Below are 23958 nucleotides of genomic sequence, written 5' to 3'. Positions count from 1 at the left end.
TGCGAAGCAAGGTAAGTGTCATGGTTAACCTTGACTTGAGGGTATAGAACCTTGAATTATTGTTACATGAGTTTCATGTGTAACGACATATAGGCGAGGTGACGAGTGTCTATACGTCGTCAAATTGATTGTTTGCATATTTATTTGAAAATCATAAATCATGAATTAATTAGTATATTAATTATTTCTCTCATATTCCTTGTCCAATATTATATCTTGAATTCATGCTATAATTTCTACCTACTTATTTGACTTATGTATCTTAATTGCTACTTGACATTTAGCATATTAAATATTAAATTGCCTATTTTCTCCCTGATTTCTATAATTAATTGCTACTTGTCATTACTTGTTTTCATAAATAAATCATAACCATTGTATGCCTTGTTTCCTAATAATTTCTTATTGAATGTGGTATTTATTGGAGTAATTTTACATTTAAGAGTTGTTAAATAATATTGTTGCACGCCGCAACTGATTTATTTTAAATTTATATTGTTAGAGCTGGTCGCACGCCGCAACTGATTTATTTTAAATTTATATTGTTTGAGCTGGTCGCACGTCGCAACAGATTTATTTTAAATTTATATTGATGGAACTGGTTGCACGTCGCGATGTATTTATTGAAAGTTTATGTTGTTGGAGCGGGTTGTACGCCGTAACAGAATTTAATTGAAAGATTATATTGTTGGATCGGGTTGCACGCCGCAACAAATTTTATTCTAAGTTTATATTGTTGGAGCGGGTTGCATGCCGCTACGAAAATTTATTGAAGGATTATGACTGTTGAATTGATTTCCATTATTGATATGATTTACTTGTCTTACCTCTATTCCTGTTATTATCATTATTGTTGCGTACAAGTTAATGTAAGCGACTTGCCTTAGCCTCGTCACTACTTTGTCGAGGTTATGCTCGATACTTACAGAGTACATGGGGTCGGTTGTACTCATACTACACTTTACACTTTTTGTGTAGATACCGGAGTTGGTCCCAGCGGCGTACTGTAGATTTGCTCGGATTCAGCTATCAGAGGAGAGTTGAGGTACAGCTGCACGACGTTCGCAGCTCTGAAGTCCCCTTATACTTTATCTTAGATGTGTGCTTTCTTTCAGACAACTTTATTTTTATTCAGACCTTTGTTTGAATTATTCTACAAGCTCGTGCACTTGTGACTCCAGTTGTGGGATGATATTTAGACATTGTATTATTTTTGGTTTGCACATTTAAATTCAGATATTATTCCGGTTGTTGGTTTCTTTATTATTTAATTAAGGTGAATTGCTAAAAATGGTTAAACTTATTCTAATGTTGGCTTGCCTAGCAAGTTAAATGTTAGGTGTCATCACGGTCCCGATGGTGTGAATTTCGGGTCGTGTCAGTGAGGGATTAAGGTTTTAATTCCTAGGTTACAATAGGTTGTAATCTGACCTTGCTCGGTTAGTGAAGTTGAAATCCTACAAGTGTAGGTCGTGATTTTTAATCTCGTGAGCTGAGAGTTTTTCACATAAAACTTTGTTGTGTCATTTACTTATCTCTTTGTGTGTGTTTTATAGGAACTGATGGAGAACCCGATTCTCTATACAGTTTGGCGGACCCTCAGTTTCTATCACTGATATTTAGTAAGGAAAATATAGCTTCGATTAGGAGGGTAATGGATGCATTTCATCACTTTAGTGCAACAACATGCCTGGTTGCAAACTTAGAAAACTCAAATCATTGCAGGGGTGGATGAGAATACAAAAGCTGAATTACTAAGGATAACAAGTTTCTCTATTGGCTTGTTTCCTATGAGATATTCGGGGCTTCCACTTTCACCTAAAGAGTGGAACAAAATGAAGTGTCACCTACTAATGAAGAGGACTACACAAAAGATCATTGTTGTATTTGTGAGGCATTATCCTATACAGGGAGAGTGCAGGAGATAATATTCATTCTGCCACAGAGCATACTCAAAGATGTGGATAAAAGATGTAGAGATTATCTATGGGGAAGTACATAAGAAGAGGAAAACAACCCTAGTGTCCTAGGAAAGGGTATGCCTACCAAAAACGTTTTCGCCCGAATTCATGAAGATTGTGTTGATTTTAGCACACGAAAAATACAAAATGATGTTGAATATCTATTTTATGGCCCTAAAATACCAAAAACGAGGAACCGTCTATTAGGCAATTCGAGGTCGGTCGCGTGAATTCATGAAGATGTCATGGCTTGCACACAAAAATATTGAAAATCGTGCAAAATTACTGTTTTATGGCCCTAAAACATCGAAAAAGGAGGAATGATCATGGCGAGGTAATGGCTATGGTTTATTAGGTCGTTTCTATGGGCTCACAACATTTCAGGCGATTCGGGGCCGGTAGCCCGAATTCATGAAGATGACGTGGACAACGAGAAATCAGAAATCGTGTTGAATTCCTATTTTATGGCTCGAAAATGCCAAAATATGAGGAACGATCATGGCGAAGCAATGACTATTGTTAATTAGGTTATTTTTTATGGGCTTGAAAAAGTTTAGGAGATTCCGGGTCGGTCGCCTAAATTCATGCAGATGGCGTGGACTATACCACATGAAAATCTAAGAATCGCCATAAATTCCTATTTTATGGCCCTAAAATGCCAAAAAAGAGGAACGATCATGGCAAAACGATAACTATTGTTCATTAGGTTATTTTTTATGGGCTCGAAAAGTTTTAGCAGATTCTGGGCCGGTTGCCCAAATTCATGCAGATGACGTGGACTATACCACACGAAAATCTAAGAATCGTCCTAAATTCTTATTTTATGGCCAAAAAGGCCAAAACGAGGAATGTCATGGTGAAGCAATGGCTATTGTTCATTAGGTCATTTTTTATGGGCCCGCAAAAATTTTGGAGATTCGTGGTCGGTCGCCCGAATTCATGCAGATGGCATGGACTATAGCACATGAAAATCTGGGAATCATCCTGACTTCCTATTTTATGACCCTAAAACGCCAAAAAATAGGGACGATCATAGCGATGTGATGACTATTGCTAATTAGGTCTAATGAACAAGAATTTATGACGATTCCAAATTTTTATGTGCTATAGACCACGCCATCTACATAATTCGGGCGACCGACTCCGAATCTTCTAAAATTTTACGGGCCCACAAAAAATGACCTAATGAACAATAATCATCATTTTTCCATGACCGTTCCCTATATTTTGGCATTTTAGAGCCATAAAACAGGAATTCAAGACGATTTCCAGATTTTCTTGTGCTATAGTCCAAGCCATCTACATGAATTTGGGTGGCGAGCCCAAATCTCCTAAAATTTTACGGGACCATAAAAAAAGACCTAATAATCATTAGTCATCGCTTCTCCATGACCGCTCCTCATATCTTTGGCATTTTAAGGCCATAAAATAGGAGTTTTGGACGATTCCAAAATTTTCGTGTGTTATTGTCCACGCCATCTGCATGAATTCGGGCGACTGACCCTAAATATCCTAAAATTTTGTGGGCCCATAAAAAATGACATAATGAGCAATAGTCATCGCGTCGCCATGACCGTTCCTTATATTTTGTCGTTTTAGGGTCATAAAAAAAGAATTCAGGATGATTCCTAGATTTTCATGTGCTATAGTACACGCCATCTACATGAATTCGGATGAACGACCCCGAATCTCGTAAAAATTTTCGGACTCATAAAAATGACCTAATGAACAATAGTTTTCGCTTTACCATGACACTTCCTCATTTTTGGCGTTTTAGTGCCATAAAACAGGAATTCAAGACGATTTCCGAATTTTCGTGTGCTATAGTCCACGCCATCTGCATGAATTCGGGCAACCTGCCCCAGATCTCCTAAAATTTTGCAGGCCCATAAAAAACGTCCTAGTGAAAAATAAATCATCGCTTCACCATGATCATTCCTTATTTTTTAGCGTATTAAGGCCACAAAATAGGAGTTTTGAATTATTCTCAAATTTTTGTGTGCTATAATCCACGCCATCTGCATGAATTCGGGCGACCGGTCCCGAATCTCCTAAAATTTTGTGGGCCAAAAATAACCTAGTAAAAAATAGTCATCGCTTTGCCATGACTGTTCCTCATTTCTTGGCGATTTAGGGACATAAAATAGGAGTTTTGGTATTCCCAAATTTACGTGTGCTAGTCGACGCCATCTGCATAAATTCGGGCGACCGATCCCAAATCTCCTAAAATTTTTGCAGGCCCATAGAAAAATGAACTAATGTATAATAATTAGCGCTTTGCCATGAAGTTCCTCGTTTGTTGGCGTTTTAGGGCCATAAAACAGGAATTCAGGATGATTCCTATATTTTCATGTGCTATAGTGCATGCCGTCTGCATGAATTCCGACGACCAGCCCCGAATCTCCTAAAATTTTTCGGGCCCAAAAAAGACGACCTAATAAATAATAGTCATCGTTTCGTCATAACCGTTCCTTGTTTTCTGACGTTTTAAGGCTATAAAATAGAAATTCAGGATGGTTCTCAAATTTTTGTGTGCTATAATCCACGGTATCAGCATGAATTTGGACGACCGACCCCGAATCTCCTAACATTTTTCAGGCCCATAAAAAAGAACCTAATAAACAATAGTCATTGCTTTTCCATGATTCTTTCCTTGTTTTTATCGTTTTAGAGCCATAAAACAGGAATTCCGGATGATTCCCAGATTTTCTTGTGCTATAGTGTACGCTATCGGCATGAATTTAGGTGACCGTTCCCGAATCTCTTAATCTTTTGCGGGCCCATAAAAAATAACCTAAAGAGCAATAATTATCATTTCTCTATGACCGATCCTCGTTTTTTGGCGTTTAGGGCCTTAAAACAGGAATTCGGGACGTTTACAAGATTTTTGTATGCTATAGTCCATGCCATCTGTATGGTTCAAGAAACTGGCTCCAAATCACCTAAAATTTTGCGTCCCCATAAAAAATGACCTAATGAACAATAGTCATCATTTTTCCTTGACCGTTCCTCATTTTCTTTGCATTTAGGGCCTTAAAACAAGAATCCAGGACAATTCCTAACATTTTGTATACTATAGTTCATGCAATTTGCATGAATTCAGGTGACCTGTCCCGAATCTCTTAAATTTTTGCGGTCCCATAAAAAATGACCTAATAAATAATAGTCATCGCTTCGCCATGACTGTTCCTTATTTTTGGGTGTTTTAGGGCCAAAAGGTAGGAATTCAAGATGATTCACACATTTTCGTGTGCTATAGTCCTAGCCATTTGCATCAATTCGGGAGACTAACCCCAAATCTCCAAAGAATTTGCAGGCCTTTAAAAAAAAACCTAATGAATAATAGTCATCACTTCGCCATGACTGTTCCTCATTTTTTGATATTTTAGGGACATAAAACATAAATTCAGGACCAAATCCACGCCATCTACATGAATTCGGGCGACCGATCCTGAATCGCCAAATATTTTGCGGGCCCATAAAAAAATGATCTAATGAACGATAATCATTGCTTCGCTTTGACCGTTCCTCATTTTTTGGAATTTTAAGGCCATAGTTGTAATTTAAGATGATTTCTATTTTTTGTATGCTATAGTCCACGCCATCTGCATGAATTTTGCCGATCGGTCCCGAATCTCCTAAATTTATGCCAGCCCAAAACAATGGCCCGATGAACAAAAATTATAGCTTCGCCATGACCGTTCCTCAATTTTAGCGTTTTAGGATCATAAAATAGGAATTCAGGATGATTCCCAGATCTTCGTGTGCTATAGTCCACACCATCTGCATGAATTCGGGTAATCGACCCCGAATCTCCCAAAATTTTACGGGCGCATAATAAACGACCTAATGAACCATAAGCATCGCTTCACCGTGATCTTTCTTCGTTTTTTGAGTTAGCGCCATAAAATAAGAATTCATGACGATTCTCAGATTTTTTTATGCTATAGTCCATGTCATAAACATAATTCAGGCGATCGGTCCCGAATCTTCTAAACTTTTACGGGCCCAAAAAAAGACCTAATGAATAATAGTCATAGCTTTGCCATGGCCGTTCCTCGTTTTTGGCATTTTAGAGCTATAAAATAGGAATTCATAGTCCACACCATCTTCATGAATTAGGGCGACAGGCCCAAATCTCTAAAATTTTGCGGGCCCATAAAAACGACCTAATGAACAATAGTCATCGCTTCTCCATAACTGTTGCTCATATTTTTGTCTTTTAGGGCCATGAAACAGGAATTCAAGACGATTCCCAGAATTTCGTGTGTTATAGTCCTAGCCATCCGCATGAATTAGGGTGACCATCCCCAAATCTCCAAAAATTCCGCGGGATCATAAAAAAGGACCTAATGAACAATAGTCATCGCTTCTCCACGACCGTTCCTAATTTTTTGGTGTTCTAGAGCCATAAAATAGGAAATCAAGACGATTCCATGAATTCAGGCGACATGCCCAAATCTATTAAAATTTTGCGGGCCTATCAAAAAAGACCTAATGAACAATAGTCACTGATTCGCCATAACCGTTCCTCATTTTTGACGTTTTAGGGCCATAAAATAGGAGATTTGGACGATTCCCAAATTTTCATGTATTTTAGTCCAAGCCATCTGCATGAATTCGGGCTACCAGCCCCGAATCTCCTAAAATTTGCCAAGCACATAAAAAATGACACAACGAACAAATCGCTTTGCCATGATTGTTCCTCAATTTTTGGCATTTTAGGGCCATAAAACAGGTATTCAGGATGATTCTAAATTTTTTGTGTGCCTATAGTCTACGCCATCTACATGAATTTGGGCGACCGACCCAAAATCTCCTACAATTTTGTTGGCCATCAATAACGACCTAAGGAATAATAGTCACCGCCTCTCCATGACCGTTTCTTGTTTTTTGGTATTTTAGAGCCATAAAACTGGAATTCTACCTCATTCCAAATTTCTGTGTGCTGTAACCCATGGCTTCTCCATGGGCACGTACAACCGAACTCGGATCGCCTAAAATTTTTTGGGCCCTTTAAAAATGACCTAAGGAACAATAGTCATCGCCTCGCCATGACCGTTCCTCGTTTTATAGCATTTTAGGACCATAAAACTGGAATTCCGTCCAATTCCTAGATTTTCATGTGCCATAGCTCAAGACTTCTGCATGGGCTTGGGTGACCGGACCCGGATCGCCTTAAATTTTGTTAGCTCATTAAAAATGACCTAAGGAACAATTGTCACCACCTCGCTTTGACCATTACTTAGTTTTTGGCATTTTAAGGCTATAAAACTCGAATTCCGCCTGATTCCCAGGTTTTCTTGTGCTATAGCCCACGCCTTCAGCATGGGCCCGGGCGACCGTACTCGGATCGCCTTAAATTTTACCGACCTATCAAAAATGACCTAAGAAAAAATAGTTACTACCTCTCTATGATAATTACACATTTTTTGGCATTTTAAGGCCATAAAGTTGGAATTCTATCCCATTTTCATATTTTGTGTGTTATAGCCCATGACTTTTGCATGGACCCGAGCGACTGGACCCAGATCGCCTACAATTTTGTCAGCCCATTAAAAACGACCTAAGTAACAATACTCACCATCTGCCATGACCGTTACTCGTGTTTTTGGCATTTTAGGACCATAAAACTGCAGTTCCATCCAATTCTCAAATTTTTGTATGCTCCCTCGCCTTCTGCATGGTCTCGACCGACAGAACCCGGATCATCGAAAATTTTTCTGGCCCATAAATAATGACCTAAGGAGCAATAGTCACTGTCCGCCATGACTGTTACTCGGTTTTGGCGTTTTAGGGCCATAAAATTAGAATTCTGCCCGATTCCCAATTTTTCGTGTGATATAGCACACGCCTTCATCATGGGCCCGGACGATCGGACCTAGATCACCTTAAATTTTGTCGGCCCATCAAAAATGACCTAAGGAAAAGTAGTCACCGCCTCGCCATGGTCGTTACTCATTTTTGGCATTTTAGGGCTATAAAAATTGGAATTCCGCATTATTCCTAGATTTTCGTATTCAATAGCCCATTGTTTCTACATGCGCCCGAAAAATCGAACCCGGATCGTCTAGAATTTATTTAAGCCTATCAAATATGACCTAAGGAACAATAGACACCGCCCACCATGACCGTTACTCATTTCTTTAGCTTTTTAGGGCCATAAAACTAAAATTTCACCTAATTCCCAAATTTTCATGTGTTATAGCCCATGCCTCTTGCATGGTCTTGGCCGATAGATCCCGGATCACCTAAAAGATTTTTGACCCATCAAAAATGACCTAAGAAACAATAGTCACCGCCTCGCCATGACCGTTACTCGTCTTTTGGCATTTTAGGGCCATATAACTCGAATTCCGCTCGATTCCCAGATTTTCGTGTGTTATAGACAACGTCTACTGCATGGCCCAGGACGACTGGACTTGGATCGCGTAAAATTTTGCTGACCCATCAAAAACCGACCTAAGAACTACTAGTCGCCGCTTCGCCATGACCATTACAAGTTTTTGGCGTTTTAGGGCAATAAAACTGGAATTCCGCCCTATTCTCAAATTTTCGTGTTCAATATCCCATGCCTTTTGCATAGGCCCAGGTGACCGGACGCGGATCGCCAAATATTTTGATGGCCCATCAAAAATGACATAAGGAACAATAGTCACCACCTCGCAATGATCGTTTTTCGTGTTTTTGCGTTTTAAGTCCATAAAATTGGAATTCCGTAAGATTCCTAGATTTTTGTGTACTATAGCCCACGCCTTCTGCATGGGCCCGGACGACCGGATCCGGATTACCTAAAATTTTATCGGCCTATCAAAAACGACCTAAGGAACAATAGTCACTGCCTCTCCAAGACCGTTTCTCGATTTTTGGCGTTTTAGGGCCATAAAACTAGAACACCACTCGATTCTCAGATTTTCGTGTGCTATAGCCTACCACTTCAATATGGGCCCATGCGACTAGGCCTGGATCTCCTAAAAGTTTACCGGCCCATAAAAAATGACCTAAGGAACAATAGTTACCGCCTAGCCATGACCATTACACGTTTTTTGCGTTCTTTGGCCATAAAACTAGAATTCTTCCCGATTTCTAAATTTTTGTGTGTTATACCCACGGCTTCTGCATGGGCCCGGGCGACCAGACCCGGATTGCCTAAAATTTTACCGGCCCATCAATAACGACCTAAGGAACAATAGTCACCGACTCGCCATGACTGTTCCTCGTTTTTGGCATTTTAGGGCTATAAAACTGAAATTTTGCGTGATTTTAGATATTCATGTATTATAACCCACGACTTCTACATGAGCTCGGGTGAAAGGACCCGGATCGCCTAAAAACTTTATGGCCCATTAAAAATGACCTAAGGAACAATAGTCACCACCTCGCTATGACCGTTCCTCGGGTTTTGGCGTTTTAGGGCCAAAAAACTAGAATTCAGGTTTGATTCCCAAATTTTCGTGTACTATAGCCCACACCTTCTGCATTGGCCCGAGCGAACGAACCCGAATCACCTATACTTTTGCATGGCCATCAAAAACGTCCTAAGGAACAATAGTCACCACTTCTCCTTGACTGTTCCTCGATTTTTGGCATTTTAGGATCATAAAACTGGAATTTTTTCCGATTCTCAGATTTTCATATGTTATAGCCCACACCTTCTGCATGGGCCCGGGCGACCGGACACGGATCGCTTAAAATTTTTCCGACCCATCAAAAACGACTTAAGGAATAGTCACCACCTCTCCATGACCTTTCTTCATTTGTTGGCGTTTAAGGGCTATAAAATTAGAATTCCGCCCGATTCCTAGATTTTCGTATGCTACCCATGGCTTTTGCATGGGCCTGGACGACCGGACCCGCATCGTCTAAAATTTTGCCAGCCCATTAATAATGACATGAGGAACAATAGTCACTGCCTCACTATGACCGTTAATCGGGTTTTGGCATTTCAGGGCCATAAAATTGGAACTCTGCTTAATTCCCAGATATTCATGTGCTATAAACCCCAGCTTCTGCATGGGTCCGAGCGATCGGACCTGGATATCCTAAAATTTTGTAGGCCCTTCGCCATGACGATTTTTGACGTTTTAGGGTCATAAAACTAAAATTCCACCCGATTCCGAGATTTTCGTGTGCTATAGCCCACGCCTTCTACATGAGTCTGGGCGATCGGACCCGGATCGCCTAAAATTTTGCCGGCCTATAAAAAATGACCTAAGGAACAATAGTCATCGTCCCTCCATGACCGTCACACGAGGAACATGCAGATGGGACGGCAAATATTTTGGCAATTCGGGTCCGGTCGCTCGGATGCATGCAGATGGCGTGGGCTATAGCACACAAAAATCTGGGAATCAAGCGAAATTTCAATTTTATGTCTCCAAAATGCCAAAAAAGAAGAACGGTCATGGCGATCACTATTTTTTCTTGGGTCGTTTTTGATGGAAAATTGGGGACACGAAAAACTGAAAATCTTACAAAATTCTAGTTTTATGGTCCCAAAACGTCAAAAAATGAGGAACGATCATGGCAAAACAATCACTATTGTTCCTTGGATCATTTTTGTGATCAGAACTTGAATGGCGCAAGAGTTCAGCTAGCACACCCAAAGCAATGACGGCAGCAGATAAGTAGAAAGCATTGGAGAAGATTCAAAAAGGAAACGATGGCAGCAGAGGCGGACCCAGGATTAGAGAAAGACGGGTGCACCACAGTATGCTAATCACTAGCGATAAAATTCGGTGTGCAACTCTTTGAAAACTTAATATTATGATGACTTACCATTCAAATATAAACAAAAAGAAGTTCTAAAGAAAAAGAAAGTACTGAACAAAGAGAGATTTCTTCACAAAATGGATGTTATGGGAAGGGAAGGTGTTTGATTAAGTATGATTAGTATTTTAATAAATGAAAAAGAGGCCAATGATCAAAAGGGCGTCCAAACTTTAAATTATCAAAATTTAGTAAAGAAATCAAGATTATGGGCATATTAATAGTCAAATAACTGAACAAGGGTTTCAAACTCTCAATTGTCATTGCCGAGTCAGAGTCAAAGTGATTGTTGAAGAAGACAGTTGTAGAATAATTCTAATTTTTCTATTTGTGGTGCGATATGTTGCAATTTGAGACTTTTAATTTTAAGGTAGAGATTTGAAAAAGAATAAAACTAATTAAGTTGACTATTATGTATATTAGTACTAAGCTATAGTTGAATTCAAAAAGAAGATAAAAGTTAAAAATAAAGCAATTTGCAGAATATTAACTATTAAGTATAAAAACTGTTATATTCCAAGAACTAAAACAAAAAGGAGAAAAGACTGAAGTAGGGTTTCGAACCCTCGTCATCCAGTCAATGAGCGAATTTAATTGTCCAACACAACCACTTCTCCATCAGCCTTTCTCTGTTTGGGGGCACAACTCAAATATTTATTGGGTCCCATATATATGGACAGATATATATAACATATATATACAGTATTTTTGCCGAGACTAACGGGGTCCCGTGACCCCTCAACCCACAACGTAGGTCCGCCCCTGGATGGCAGCTGTAGTTGGAGCACTGACATACAATACTTGGATAGGTAGGAATTGGAAGTAGTTCCTTTTTGTTAATAGTTACTTTCAATTAATAAGATGAGTTAGTTCCACTTTTATATTGATACTTTCATTTAATCTAAAATCATAATTTGAAATAACAGATAGGATTAACAATTAAAAAGGCAAAATAAAGCACAGGGTTTTCAACTTTCTATACGACGAATCTCATTATTTTTCAAGTTTAGTTGTGTGCTCATAATTTATTTCAAGAAGAAGGGGCCAAAAGCAATAAAAGAACAAGAATGAGAAGTTCTGGCGAGTGTAGAGCGCCGATATTACTTTTGCCCAAATTATTTTAACGGGGACATATGTTAAACATGGGCCTTAAAAAGGACACCTACTAAAATTTTGGGCAGACTAAGTTAAGTTAAACAAAAATATCATAAATCCATCTCATTTTATGTGAAGGTTCGAAGCACGAGGGTAAAGTAACTCACTTTTTAATATAAATTCAGGCATAGTTTTTTCAAATCTTTTATGGCGTAAATAGTAGTCGAAGAAAAACTTTTAACTTCCAAATAGTAATAATATCATATAAAATAGAACGGGTGGAATACTAAGGACTTGAAACCTTTTTTCTTTCATCGACTCGACTCTATTTTACATTTTTTGATAGAGAAACATAAAGTTCATTCCAAATAAAACTTCTCAACCAACTTGATGCGGGAGCTGCATTTTAAGGGCATTTCAAATCATTTTCGTTAAGGAACTTCTAATCATTTTCGTTATTATGAAATTGCTATGTATGTTACTTGGACTCGGGTGCAAATATCCGATACGGGTGCTAATCTAGATGTCGGATTCTTCATTATAAATTTATTCGGGGGTGTGGATCTGAGTGCGAATACGGGTGTTACGATGCGGCCAACAAAATGTATACTACGAGACATAAAGTATATGTTTCGCTTAGTTAAAGTTAATGAACTAAAACTATAAAACTTAATTCTTTATAAACATCTAATATTTATATATAAGATATCTCGTGTTAAAATGTATCTCATACTTTATATTTATATATATATACACTCAAAGTCAAATAAAATACTCAATCAATCTGTATTTCTCGGCCATAGAATATAGTCAAAGAAACCAAGATAAGTTAATCAAATCCGGTGTGGACCCCACACCCTTGTCTTGTTGACACCGGTATGACAGAGATTTTTTAAAAGTACGAGCAACATAGACTGCTACTATTAATAGATTGATTCAACAACTCTGAGGCACATAGCTACCGAGATGCAAAGTAAAACTACTTAGGGGAGTAAATCAGCAGATCATAGAGAAAAAGATAAATACCATTACATTGGTTTTAAATGCTACTTTGATCCATAAGATCGGGTAATCTAGAGAAGATTTTAAAACAGCAAAAATTCATAACATACCAAACAATAACATACCTAGTGTAATCCCATAAGTGAGATCTGGGGAGGGTAGAGTGTACGCAGACCTTACTCATACCTTTAAAAAGACAGAGAGGTTGTTTCCGGTAGACCCTTGACGAGTTTGTATACGGGTAAAATCGGGCTCGATGTTCGATCGAGCTTTCAACCTCCCTAATTAAAGCCAGGGTCGAAATATCCGTAATTGGGTAAAAGTTGAGCTCGAAGTTCGATCTTACGTCCAACACAATTAGCTAAGATCGAAATATGTTAATTAAGATCAGACCCAAAGCATTGCTAAAATTAGTCATCGACTACCCGATTTGCCCTCGAGTTTATCGAAGTCATAGTCGGTCCCGGTCATAACGGTCTTAAGGAATATGTTGCCCGCTTATCCGAAATTCTCGCAATTAACCGGACATTATGGGGAAAATCACGAAATATACCAAAAAATGAACCAACGGTTAACTAATCAAGGACCTTTTTTATCTTTTATGGAATAGTAGAATAATGCCTAAAAAGTAAGTTCCTCTAATATATAAAAGGTGTCTCACAATTCATAAAGAGAGAGTAACATACAATGATAAGCAATACATTCTCTAATTTATTACTCTTTGATTTCATTGTGTCAATAAAAGTGCATTAAGCTCAAGGGTAGCTTGCTTTCCTAAGCTAAAATCATCCAATTCATGTGATTTGCAGTTAATTTATCGCTATTTATTTCAATTGCAATCTAATTTATCGCTTTGTATCCGGTTAATCTGTATATCCTTTAAACTACTAACAAATTCAATTGTTATCCGATTTCAAAGGTAAACAAAGTTCATAACATACCAAATATCAAAAACAAAATGTCCTCAAGTTGGCCAAAGCATTCAATACACAATTTCATCTGGCGTTGACGTTGAGTGTGTAGGATTCTCGGTTTAATAATGATAATCCAAATGCACGGTCGATCCCTTGTAAATATAGTAGCTAGCTATATCGCGGGAATCAGCTAAACCAATTTCCGTTAAACACAAGATTTTGCAGATGAACTGGTATTCCTATCTTGCCCTTCACATTCGTGACCAACTCGATCGTGCTGGTGCACGTAGAGTGTTATCTCTTGACCATTCGATTTCCTGATAAAGATCTGTATTGTTTTATGCACCACTTGTAAGAGGGAGTCTTCTTTGATATCATACTGGAAGTTACATTGCTCTATTGGCACAAACAGGCAGAAATAACATGTCTAATCTATTGCCACGTATGGGGTCTGGGGAGGATAGTGTGTATGCAAACCTTATCCCGACCCGGGGTAGAGAGATTGTTTCCGAAAGACCATCGGAGCAAGGAGATGAAAAAGAGGCAACGGAACAGTAACAACAACAATACGTCAGAAAAACAGTGCCAGCAACCTAATTAAAAATAAAAATAAAAAAATAGAAAAGGCAGTATCATCAATCAGAGCAATGGAAAGGTACTAGGCAACCGCAAGATACTAACAAACTAGCCTAACACCCTCAATCGGAAGAAAAACACTCAACTAACTAGTAACCTACAACTTTAATACTCGTACTCCAAACCTTTCTATCCTGGCACGATATCAAAAACTATATTTCCTTCATCATTTTTTACGAGCAACAATAGCATGTGCATACTGTATATGTACAGATATTGTGGGGTATAGTACGACGTTCTATAATCTTATTCGATACATGCAATCGTATACACTGACGTGCCAGACGTCAACAAACCGAATCAGTTAAAGAACAACCAAAGTATATATGTTGTAATAAAGGGCTCTTTAACTCATTAATTGAACAAATTGAGATAATTAAATACATGATATTCTAGTATGCATGGCAGATTCTGTACAAGGAAAGTTTTCACTTTACATGTCAAAACTTAGGGTGAGAAGCATTCTGTAACAGGATCTGAAGTATAGATCAAATTACCAACATTTCCTTATTAACCATCTTTTTATGCATGCCATTTCTTGAACCTTGTTTAGTACTTAAGATTCAACTTCAGTTTAACAATACTTAGAGTTTAATGCTCTAGTCTAAGTATTAAACATAGTTTATTTTGGACACCTACCATTTCACTTCATTTCAATGTAACTAATAGTCCCCAGAGCTACAGCAACAACAACAACAACAAAAACAACATTTTCTCTTGCTATGCTTTACTGTTTTGTACTATATTGGATCATCACCCTAATCTATTTGCCTTGATATTTCTTAAGCTTGTACTGTAGCTGTTTGGCCTTGAATCTTACATTATCTGTGCTTAATATCTAACATTTTTTTTGTGTTTTCGATGATGTCAAAAGGGGGAAGATAAGGTTAGAAGGTTGTGGGTTGTGAGCATACATGTCTGTCAATAGTACTTGTAACTTGTTGTGATTATATGGTTCTTTGATGTGATTACCTGGTTCTGCTGCGTACAAAGTTTGCCATCATCAAGAAGGAGAATTTATTGAGTATTGAAGTTTTGATGATTAACAAAGTATGACTAAATGTTCAAATAACCAGGTCCTCAACGTAACTGCTTAATTGTTCTGAAGAACCATCTCCTCATGTTGATACTTATACGTCTGTACAAGACAGTAACTTTATCTCAAAGTTACCTAGGTCCGAGCTTGGTGGAAGAAGGCTGCTATAAGTGATAAGGGTCTCTGCTCAAGAAGATACGGATAATTCAGTCAGAGACAAAAGTCTCAAAGCTTGTGGAATCCTTGGAGCAGTATGAGTCCTATCAAAGAGGAAGCTGACTATGAATAGGACTCCTAGAAGATCTCAAGTTGAAGCGTTTAAATATGATCGACTTTGGACTTCTAAACTATCCTTTTACACATCAACTAAAGAGTCATAAGTCGCTTACTCGAGTCGAGTACTTGCATTGTATTCTTCCTGGGTCAGTCTTGTGAATGTGTTTTAGGAAATTAAGTTGTAATCAAGTATCATAAACAATTAGTGAGTTGGAGTGAGTGTTTTACTTTACAAGTTAGAGTAAGTTATGAATCAATTAGGAGTAGTAGGAGTATTGGAGAGTATTTAATTATAGTCTTGTAATTGATACATTTTGGCTCATTGTTCTAGTGGAGTTGGAGTTGAAAATCATACGTAGTAGGTCATAGTTTTTGCACCTTTTCAGCCGGGTGATTTTCTACGTAAAAATCGTTGTGTTCATTTTATTGCTTATTTACTTTACGCTTAAAGAACACGGTAAAGAACCAAGTTCTTTAGTAATCCATACGTGCACTCAAATTAACACTTGACCTGTCAAATTCGTAAATGAACTCTAAATGCACTTTTTGAATTATTAATATACAATTATTCCGAAATTAATTTGGCATATTATAAGCATATGCACAATGTGAAAACACTGTTTAAGGGTTAGACCCACATGTTGACTCATATATTTAAATTACGTAAACCCAAGTTGATTATAGATGAATTCATATTGCTTTTAATGGTTTTTTTGTTTTGTTTTATCATTCTTTTGAATATTAATTTTAATTTCGAATAACAATCATTCTGGCTGCAAAATGTAGGACAAATGCATGAAGAACCATGCATAATTTCTTCTTGATAAAACCATCATACCGACCTAAAATCTCAATAACATGCACATATACGTATTGTGAGTATACTTTTATTTACTTAATTATGTTTTTAATATGCTCCTCACATATAGCGGCATATTATATTATTTTGTTTCAAGCGGTGTCACATGATACTGCTTTTTTGAAATGTTTTTGTAATATGTATGTATAAATAATAAAAAATTAAATTATTGGATATAAATATAAAAAATAACACTTCTTGTCATTATAATAATTCATATTTGTTCACTTCTTCAAATGTTGATAGCACTTACGAAAATTCCTGCATACGTCACTGCTCACATATGCACCTGATTTTTTTTTTGTAGGTCAAACACGTAAAAATTCTTTTTGATAATGGGTGGCGGTAAAACTCGAATTCAGAACCTCTATATGCTCTAATATTGTGTTGAAATATTATATGATAGTTTTATCTAAAAGCTTAAGGCATTAGAGATAGTAGATATTTCTTTACTTGTTTATGTCTTTCAATATTTGAAAGTAGCAATCCGATCAATCGACAAAATCGAATAGGTAACCGAAACCAACTTTCTTTTATTAAAAAGCCTATAGATATTTGGCCGAAAGACAAAAAACGATTATGCATGCAAATGAGATTACTTAATCATTTACATTTTATTTTGAGGTTTAACACTTTTATAATAAATGTAGGTTGATCCGAATGCGTACTTACATTTTCACACATAATGCCCAATCCAATATACAAATCTCCGTGCCCCCACCCCTCCCCTCCCCCACCCCCATACTCTCTCTATAAAAAAAGCCTGCGGGAAGCGCAAAGAGCTAATAAGCCACTAATATCGTGGCGAAGGTTAGACCTCATAAAGTCATCGAAGCTAAGGTTTCATATGTGTTATATCCTTTCGATCGAGCGAGAACTTATAAGGAAAGCCTTCATTGCCCTTTGAAAAAAGTAAAAAAAAAAAAAAAAAAAAAGCCGCTAGGGAGGAGAGAAAGTTGCGGAAGTGCTTCTAGATCTCATGGAATAAGGCAGATTTTCTAACAAACTTTCCACCTCCTGCTTTCATAATGGATTTGAAGTTTTATTTTGTGTTTCACATATATGCATTGTCTATTTATTGTTTCGTAGCAATTCTCAACTCCATACGGCTATTCTTTAATCTATATCTATCTATATTATATTAAAAGTACGAAGGCCCTTAGCGAAATGTCGTTCGTTTTTTTACCCTTTAAAAATACATTCTATAATCGATAAAATTGTAAATACAAATAGAATACTCTTTTGGTAAAAAGGAAACGGTCCCTTATCCTAGCTTTGTGGGAAAGTATAAGAGGGTGTTTGGCTAAGCTTATAAGCTGGTCAAACTGATTTATAAGCACATTCTGACTTTTCTACGTGTTTGGTAAACATCCAAAGTGCTTATAAGCCAAGTGCTTATACGTTAAAATCAGCCATAAGTTGGTCACCCAAACTTATGACTTTTCAGCTTATAAGTACTTTTAGTTTGACCATGACTTTTACTAGTTTATCCTTAATAATATTTTTAATTTACAAAATATTTTTCCCAAAATAATTTTTTTAATTTTCTCTTCATTCCATATTCGTTGTTTATCATTTTCTCTACAAAGAAACTTTTTAATTCATAATTTTTTGTAAAACTTTAAGGGTATTTAGTATTTTTAACAAGAGAATAACTTATCAGCATTTTTCTACCAAACATATCAACTGCTTATTATCAATTTCAACACGTCTATGCAAATATGTAAATATTTATTTTAAAAATCAGTTTTAGCACTTAAAAATACTTTTCAGCATTTCAAGCTTATCACCTATTTATAATCAGCTAATTCAAACGGGCTCTAAATTTTCGTGGGTTAAAAAGGGCAAAAATTTAGGACAATATATAAGTAGAAAAGTCATTATTTAATATCTTATTAAAGCTGTCCAAATTTCCATACTTAAAAGGGAAAAAGGAATAAACCAATAAATAGGATACTCATTATTTAATCTTTATTAAAGATGTAAAAAAAATTGTACGTTAAAAAGGAAAAATACAGCACGTAGGAAACCCATTATTTAATATCCCTATTAAAGAGTGTAAAACAAAATCCCTTAATATCACAATTTTTTATTTTTCATGGACACTTTTTTTTAATTTTTCTAGTTGGTTAATGCTAGCAGATATGAACGAAGAAAGGTACAAATAAAGAAAAATATAAATAGTTATGTGTAGCCCAAACCTAATAATTATAGATATGAATACAAATATATGAATAAAATAATTGACAAAAAAATTATGATAAAGTGAAATATCAATTATTTAGTGCGCCTTTTCAGTATTACGCTCGTTGACAGGGAAAAGTGTGCCTTAAACCCTTGATGAGGACACTGAAGTGCTCGCTAAGCAAGGGAAACGCTCAATATGTTTTTGCTCCCCGTTTCAGGGCTTATAAGCGTGACTTTGACTACACTTCCTATCTATACAATATGAACCATTTTGACCAAATTCTCAAAATTTATTTTTATTTTTTAAACTGGTTTAGCTTCCTATAGTATATCTTATTGATTATTAAAGAAATAAAATAATTTATACTTTGCTTGTGAGAAAAACTTGTGAAATTGTAGTAACGAGAGTATAGATCTCGAATAAAATTTAAGTTAAAAATATTGACTAAGATCGTTGAGGACTTCTATTATTTTTGTTTCTTCTTTTATTGAATTAGCTAAATGGGATCAACAATTATTATTTTTAGGAACTTACTCTTTTTTTTTAAAACTTTTTTTTTATAACTCAAACACAATATGTTAATATAATATTTATGTGACTTTTAAAATAATGTACTTACTAAAACAGGCGTGTATCCTAAACTAGTTATTATTAGCTGTAAAATGTGCTAATTACTTTATAGTCTAACCATAATCTGATTCATGTAATCATGTGATTAATAGGGAGTGTGTATATAAATTCAACTGTTTCACCACTTTTTATTTTCTTTTTTTCACTGTTTTGCTGTTTCTTTTTGTGTAATTTTGTAGGAGAATTCAAGCTTTGCAAAAATGGAACCGAACATGAAGCGATTGAGAACAGCTGTAGAAGAAGATGATGAAAACGAAGAGGTTAGCTGCTTAAACAAATGAGAACCTTTTTTTTCTTTTTCTTTTTATTACTTTGAAATCTGTGAATTTGTTATTCTTTTTGTTTGTGAATCTTAACTATTGATATAGAATTTTAAGAACGTGAACTTTTTTATATGTACTTTTCTTATGTGATTTTTTTTGTTCTTTTCTTTCGTTGTCGCGGCTTCTTTTTATCTTTTCTTTAGCCGAGGGCTTATCAGAAACAGTGGGGTTAAGGTGTGCGTACACACTACCCTCCATAGACCCCACTTGTAGAAATTCACTGAGTTTGTTGTTGTTGTTGTCGTCGTCGTCGTCTTTTCTTTCGTCAAAGAATATTATGGTGGCTGGCAATTGTTGGATGTGTAATTTGTCTGACCTCTCTGAATGTTTTTTGGGGGACCACAAGGCGTTAAGGCAAATCCAAGATTTTAACTTTATGGGTTCAGAGTTGAGGATTGTGCCAAAGTTTATTTGATTTACCGGGTCCGAAATCAATTATTTGTACTTGTTTAATGAACTTTTAACACGTATACAAGGTTTGAGACCAAAACTACTGAGTTTGACCTAAAGGCGTTCATGATACGGTTTTGAAATCATTTCAATAATTTTGGTTTTCGGTTTTTAAAAATACTAGTATATCATTACCATACCAAATTAATTCAGTATGGTTCGGTATTTTTAAGTTCGATTTCGGTATAGCAAAAGGAATGCACTACTTACAAACTTGTAAAGATACACCTCTTAACATCAAAGACTGTCAATTATTAGTTGAAATAAAGTGAAAAGATAGGTCTCTATACATCCAAAAGAAGCTATAGTCAAGGAAAGTATACTTCTATGAATGAAAAAGAAATGTTTAATATTTTCCTTTTAAGTATCTCGAGTCACCTTCTAAAACACTAATGTTGAATGTGAGCAAAAGGAGTCAATTCGAAATCTAACTTAAGTTTAGGCTTAAGGTGTCTTCACAAATCTCAAGTCTAACTCCGAATCGAAATAATTTTGATTTCTTGTTATTGTGGAATTCGTCGTCAAGGCGGATCACCCTTATACGATCAATCATGTTAGGCCTTTCAGTAAAAAAGGGCAACTCGGTGCACTAAGCTCCCGCTATGTGCGGGGTCCAAGGAAGGGTCGGACCGCAAGGGTCTATTGTACGCAGCCTTACTCTGCATTTCTGCAAGAGGTATGTCAGGCCTTTCAATAAAAAAAGACTTGCCCGGCGCACTAAGCTTCCGCTATGCGCGGGGTCCGGGAAGGGTCGGACCACAATGGTCTATTGTACGCAGTCTTACTCTGCATTTTCGCAAGAGGCATGTCAAACCTTTTAATAAAAAAAAGAGCAGCCCGACGCACTAAGCTCCCGCTATGCGCGAGGTCCAGGGAAGGGCTGAATCACAAAGGGTCTATTCTACGCAGTCTTACTCTGTATTTCTGTATGAGCCATGTAAGGCCTTTCAATCTTCACCTTTATTATACATAGTAATGCTATCTTCAGCTACATTCTTTCTTATTAGGATCTCAGTTTAGTACTCAAAATCAAGTTGGCAGAAAGTACACTTAAAGAAAATGTGGCACACATTGAACACTCATCCAATATATTGTTATGTATAACATTTTACTCCTTCCTAAAACTGTGAGAGATAAAACTTTGGAAATTTTATTAGAGGAAAAAGTATATTGAGAATCATGAAACGCATGTTAGAAAAACGAAGAGAAATTTGTGGAAAACAACGTACATACTACTTATCGATTAGTGAGAAATGCATGCTTGTTTGCAAGCTGATTGGACTAGAGCATTAAACTCTAAGTATTGTGGAACTTAATTTGAAACATTAGCACTAAACTAGGTTAAAGAAATTGCATAAAAAGGCGGTTAATCTATACTTCAGATGCTGTTACAGAATGTTTCTTACCCTAAGTTTTTACATGTAGAGTGAAAACTTTCTATATACACAATCTGCTATGCATACTAGAAAATCATGCATTTAATTATGTCAATTTGTTCAATTAATGTGTTAAGACAGACCTAAAGAGCCCTCTTTATTACACCATACTTTGGCTGTTCTGTAACTAATGCGGTTCTTTGAATTTTTTAGCCAGTGAATCCATCCAAATCATGCATTTGGCGCCTCAGTACGATTGCATGTGTCAGATAAGATAATAGAACTTTGCACTATACCCTAAAATCTAATGGAAGAGAAATAACATAAGATGACAGGAGACCAGTAGCGGAGCCAATATTTTTGCTAAGGAGATTCAAAATACTAAAAAATAAACATACGAACAAGCCAATGGGATTCAACATCTACTGTTTATCCATAAAAAATAATTTTCGACGAAGGCCCCCTCCGTCACCCTAGCTCCGCCTCTGACAGGGACATGCCATTGTTGATCAGTGGTGCTATGTAATATGTATACGCATCAGTCATCAAATGTATTTCATGATATCTGTACATATATAGTATGCACATGCTATTTGGTTTCGGTAAAAACTGATGAAGGAAATATAGTTTTTATGTATCTTTCCAATATTTCGTCTGGAAATAGATTAGAGATGTTATTTCTGCCTGTTTGTACCAAGAGAGCAATGCACTTCTACATTTTACTCCACAGTTTATATTGTTATTTAGGGTGTTTCTGTTGAATGATGTTTATAATTGTTAGCAGAGTTATTACCTTTCTTGCAATATGCATCTATTAAATATTGTGCAGCAATCCATGTTGTATCGTTCCAGTATTTCATCTGGCAATAGATTAGACATGTTATATCTGCCTGTTTGTGCCAATAGAGCAATGTAACTTCCAGTTGCAATTTCACTTCTATATTTTCAATCTCCACACCTTTATTTGGGCTTTAGACTGTTTCTGTTGGATGGTGTTTATAATTGTTAACAGATTTTAAATACCTTTCTTGCAATATACATCTATTATATCTTGTTTTGTTTGTTTTGCTATCCTGTTGCAGATAACTATATACTTGAGAGTCACTAAAACGGTCGCCTTAAAAGTTAAGGAATCAGATAGTATTGGAAATGTCAAAGCGTTACTACACGATAAGGAGGGCGTACCTGAACGTCTTCAGCAGCTTTTCTCAGAAGATAATCGGCTAATGGAGGAACAGAAGCTAGTCGATTATGGCATTCGCAAAAACTCCACCGTTTATGCTTATGTTGAAGATTCAGTCCCCGTGATGTTATACGTAAAGAGACCCTACGCAAAAGGTACAATTAAGGTTAATTCAATGATTTATGAAACTATCCAGGATGTCAAAGCTAGGATTGCGGCCAAAGAAGGAATAAACTCGGACGAATTCTCTCTTTTTCATGATGGAAAGTTTATTGAAGATGACAAAACCTTAGCATTTCACAATATTGATGATGGATCAACCCTTCATATTGTGCTCAATCCTAAAGACAAGTTTCTTATTCCTGTCGTAATGCCAACTTACGAAATCATACAAATAGAAGTCAAGGTTACTTTATTTGTTCGCGATGTTAAAACAGTTATTGAGAGCAAAGTTAGCCAGTCAATGGATGATATGGATCTGTTTTTGGGAAAAAAGAAACTGGAAGATTTGAAGGAATTATATCAGTATGATATCAAAGAAGACTCCCTCTTACAAGTGGTACCTAGAATAATACAGATCGTTATCAAGAAAGTGAATGGTCAATATATAACTCTCGACGTGCACAAGCACGAGTTGGTCAAGAATGTGAAGGGCATGATTCAAAATAAGCTAGGAATACCAGTTCATCTGCAAGGTCTTTTGTTTGCGGGGAAAAGTTTAGCTGATTCCCGGGATTTAGCTAGCTACAATATTGAAAATGACTCGACTCTCCATTTGAATGATCGCAATTAAACCGAGAATCCTACACACACTCAAGATGAAATTGTGTTCAAGAACCTGTTTTTTTTTAAAAAAATAAATTTGGTTGGTTATGAACTTTTGTTGTTTTAAGATCTTCTCCGAATACTTAGTTTCATGGACCAAAGTAACATTGAAAACCAATATAATTGTTTATCTTTTTTATGTTGTTATCTGCTGTTTTTGATCCCCTATTTAAGTAGCTTTGCTTTGCATTTCTGTAGCTATGTGCCTTATCAGGGTTATTGAATCAATCTATTATTAGTAGGAGTTTCATAATACTAAGAGAAGGGGAGCCTTGGCGTAACTGATAAAGTTGTCATCATGTGACCAGGAGGTCATGGGTTCGAGTCGTAGAAATAGTTTTTTGCAAAAATGCAGGGTAAGGCTGTGCACAATAGACCCTTATGGTACAACTCTTCCCCGGACCCCGCGCATAGCGGGAGTTTAGTGCACGGGGC

The 23958-nt window shown here is 36.5% G+C and overlaps 1 protein-coding gene across 1 annotated transcript; it reads left to right on the top strand.

Moving 5' to 3' along the window:
- Positions 1 to 10623: 10623 nt before the first annotated feature.
- Positions 10624 to 23491, top strand: LOC107773900 (polyubiquitin-like). The gene is made up of 3 exons (XM_075230306.1): positions 10624 to 10671; positions 19546 to 19626; positions 22598 to 23491. Exons 1-3 carry the CDS (start codon positions 10624 to 10626, stop codon positions 23489 to 23491), a joined length of 1023 nt encoding a protein of 340 aa, XP_075086407.1.
- The last annotated feature ends 467 nt before the right edge of the window (positions 23492 to 23958 follow it).

Source organism: Nicotiana tabacum, chromosome 14 (assembly GCF_000715075.1).
Source record: "Nicotiana tabacum cultivar K326 chromosome 14, ASM71507v2, whole genome shotgun sequence".
Classification (NCBI taxonomy): Eukaryota; Viridiplantae; Streptophyta; class Magnoliopsida; order Solanales; family Solanaceae; genus Nicotiana; species Nicotiana tabacum.
Note: the sequence above shows the minus strand (reverse complement) of the source record. Positions and strands in the feature narration are given on the sequence as shown.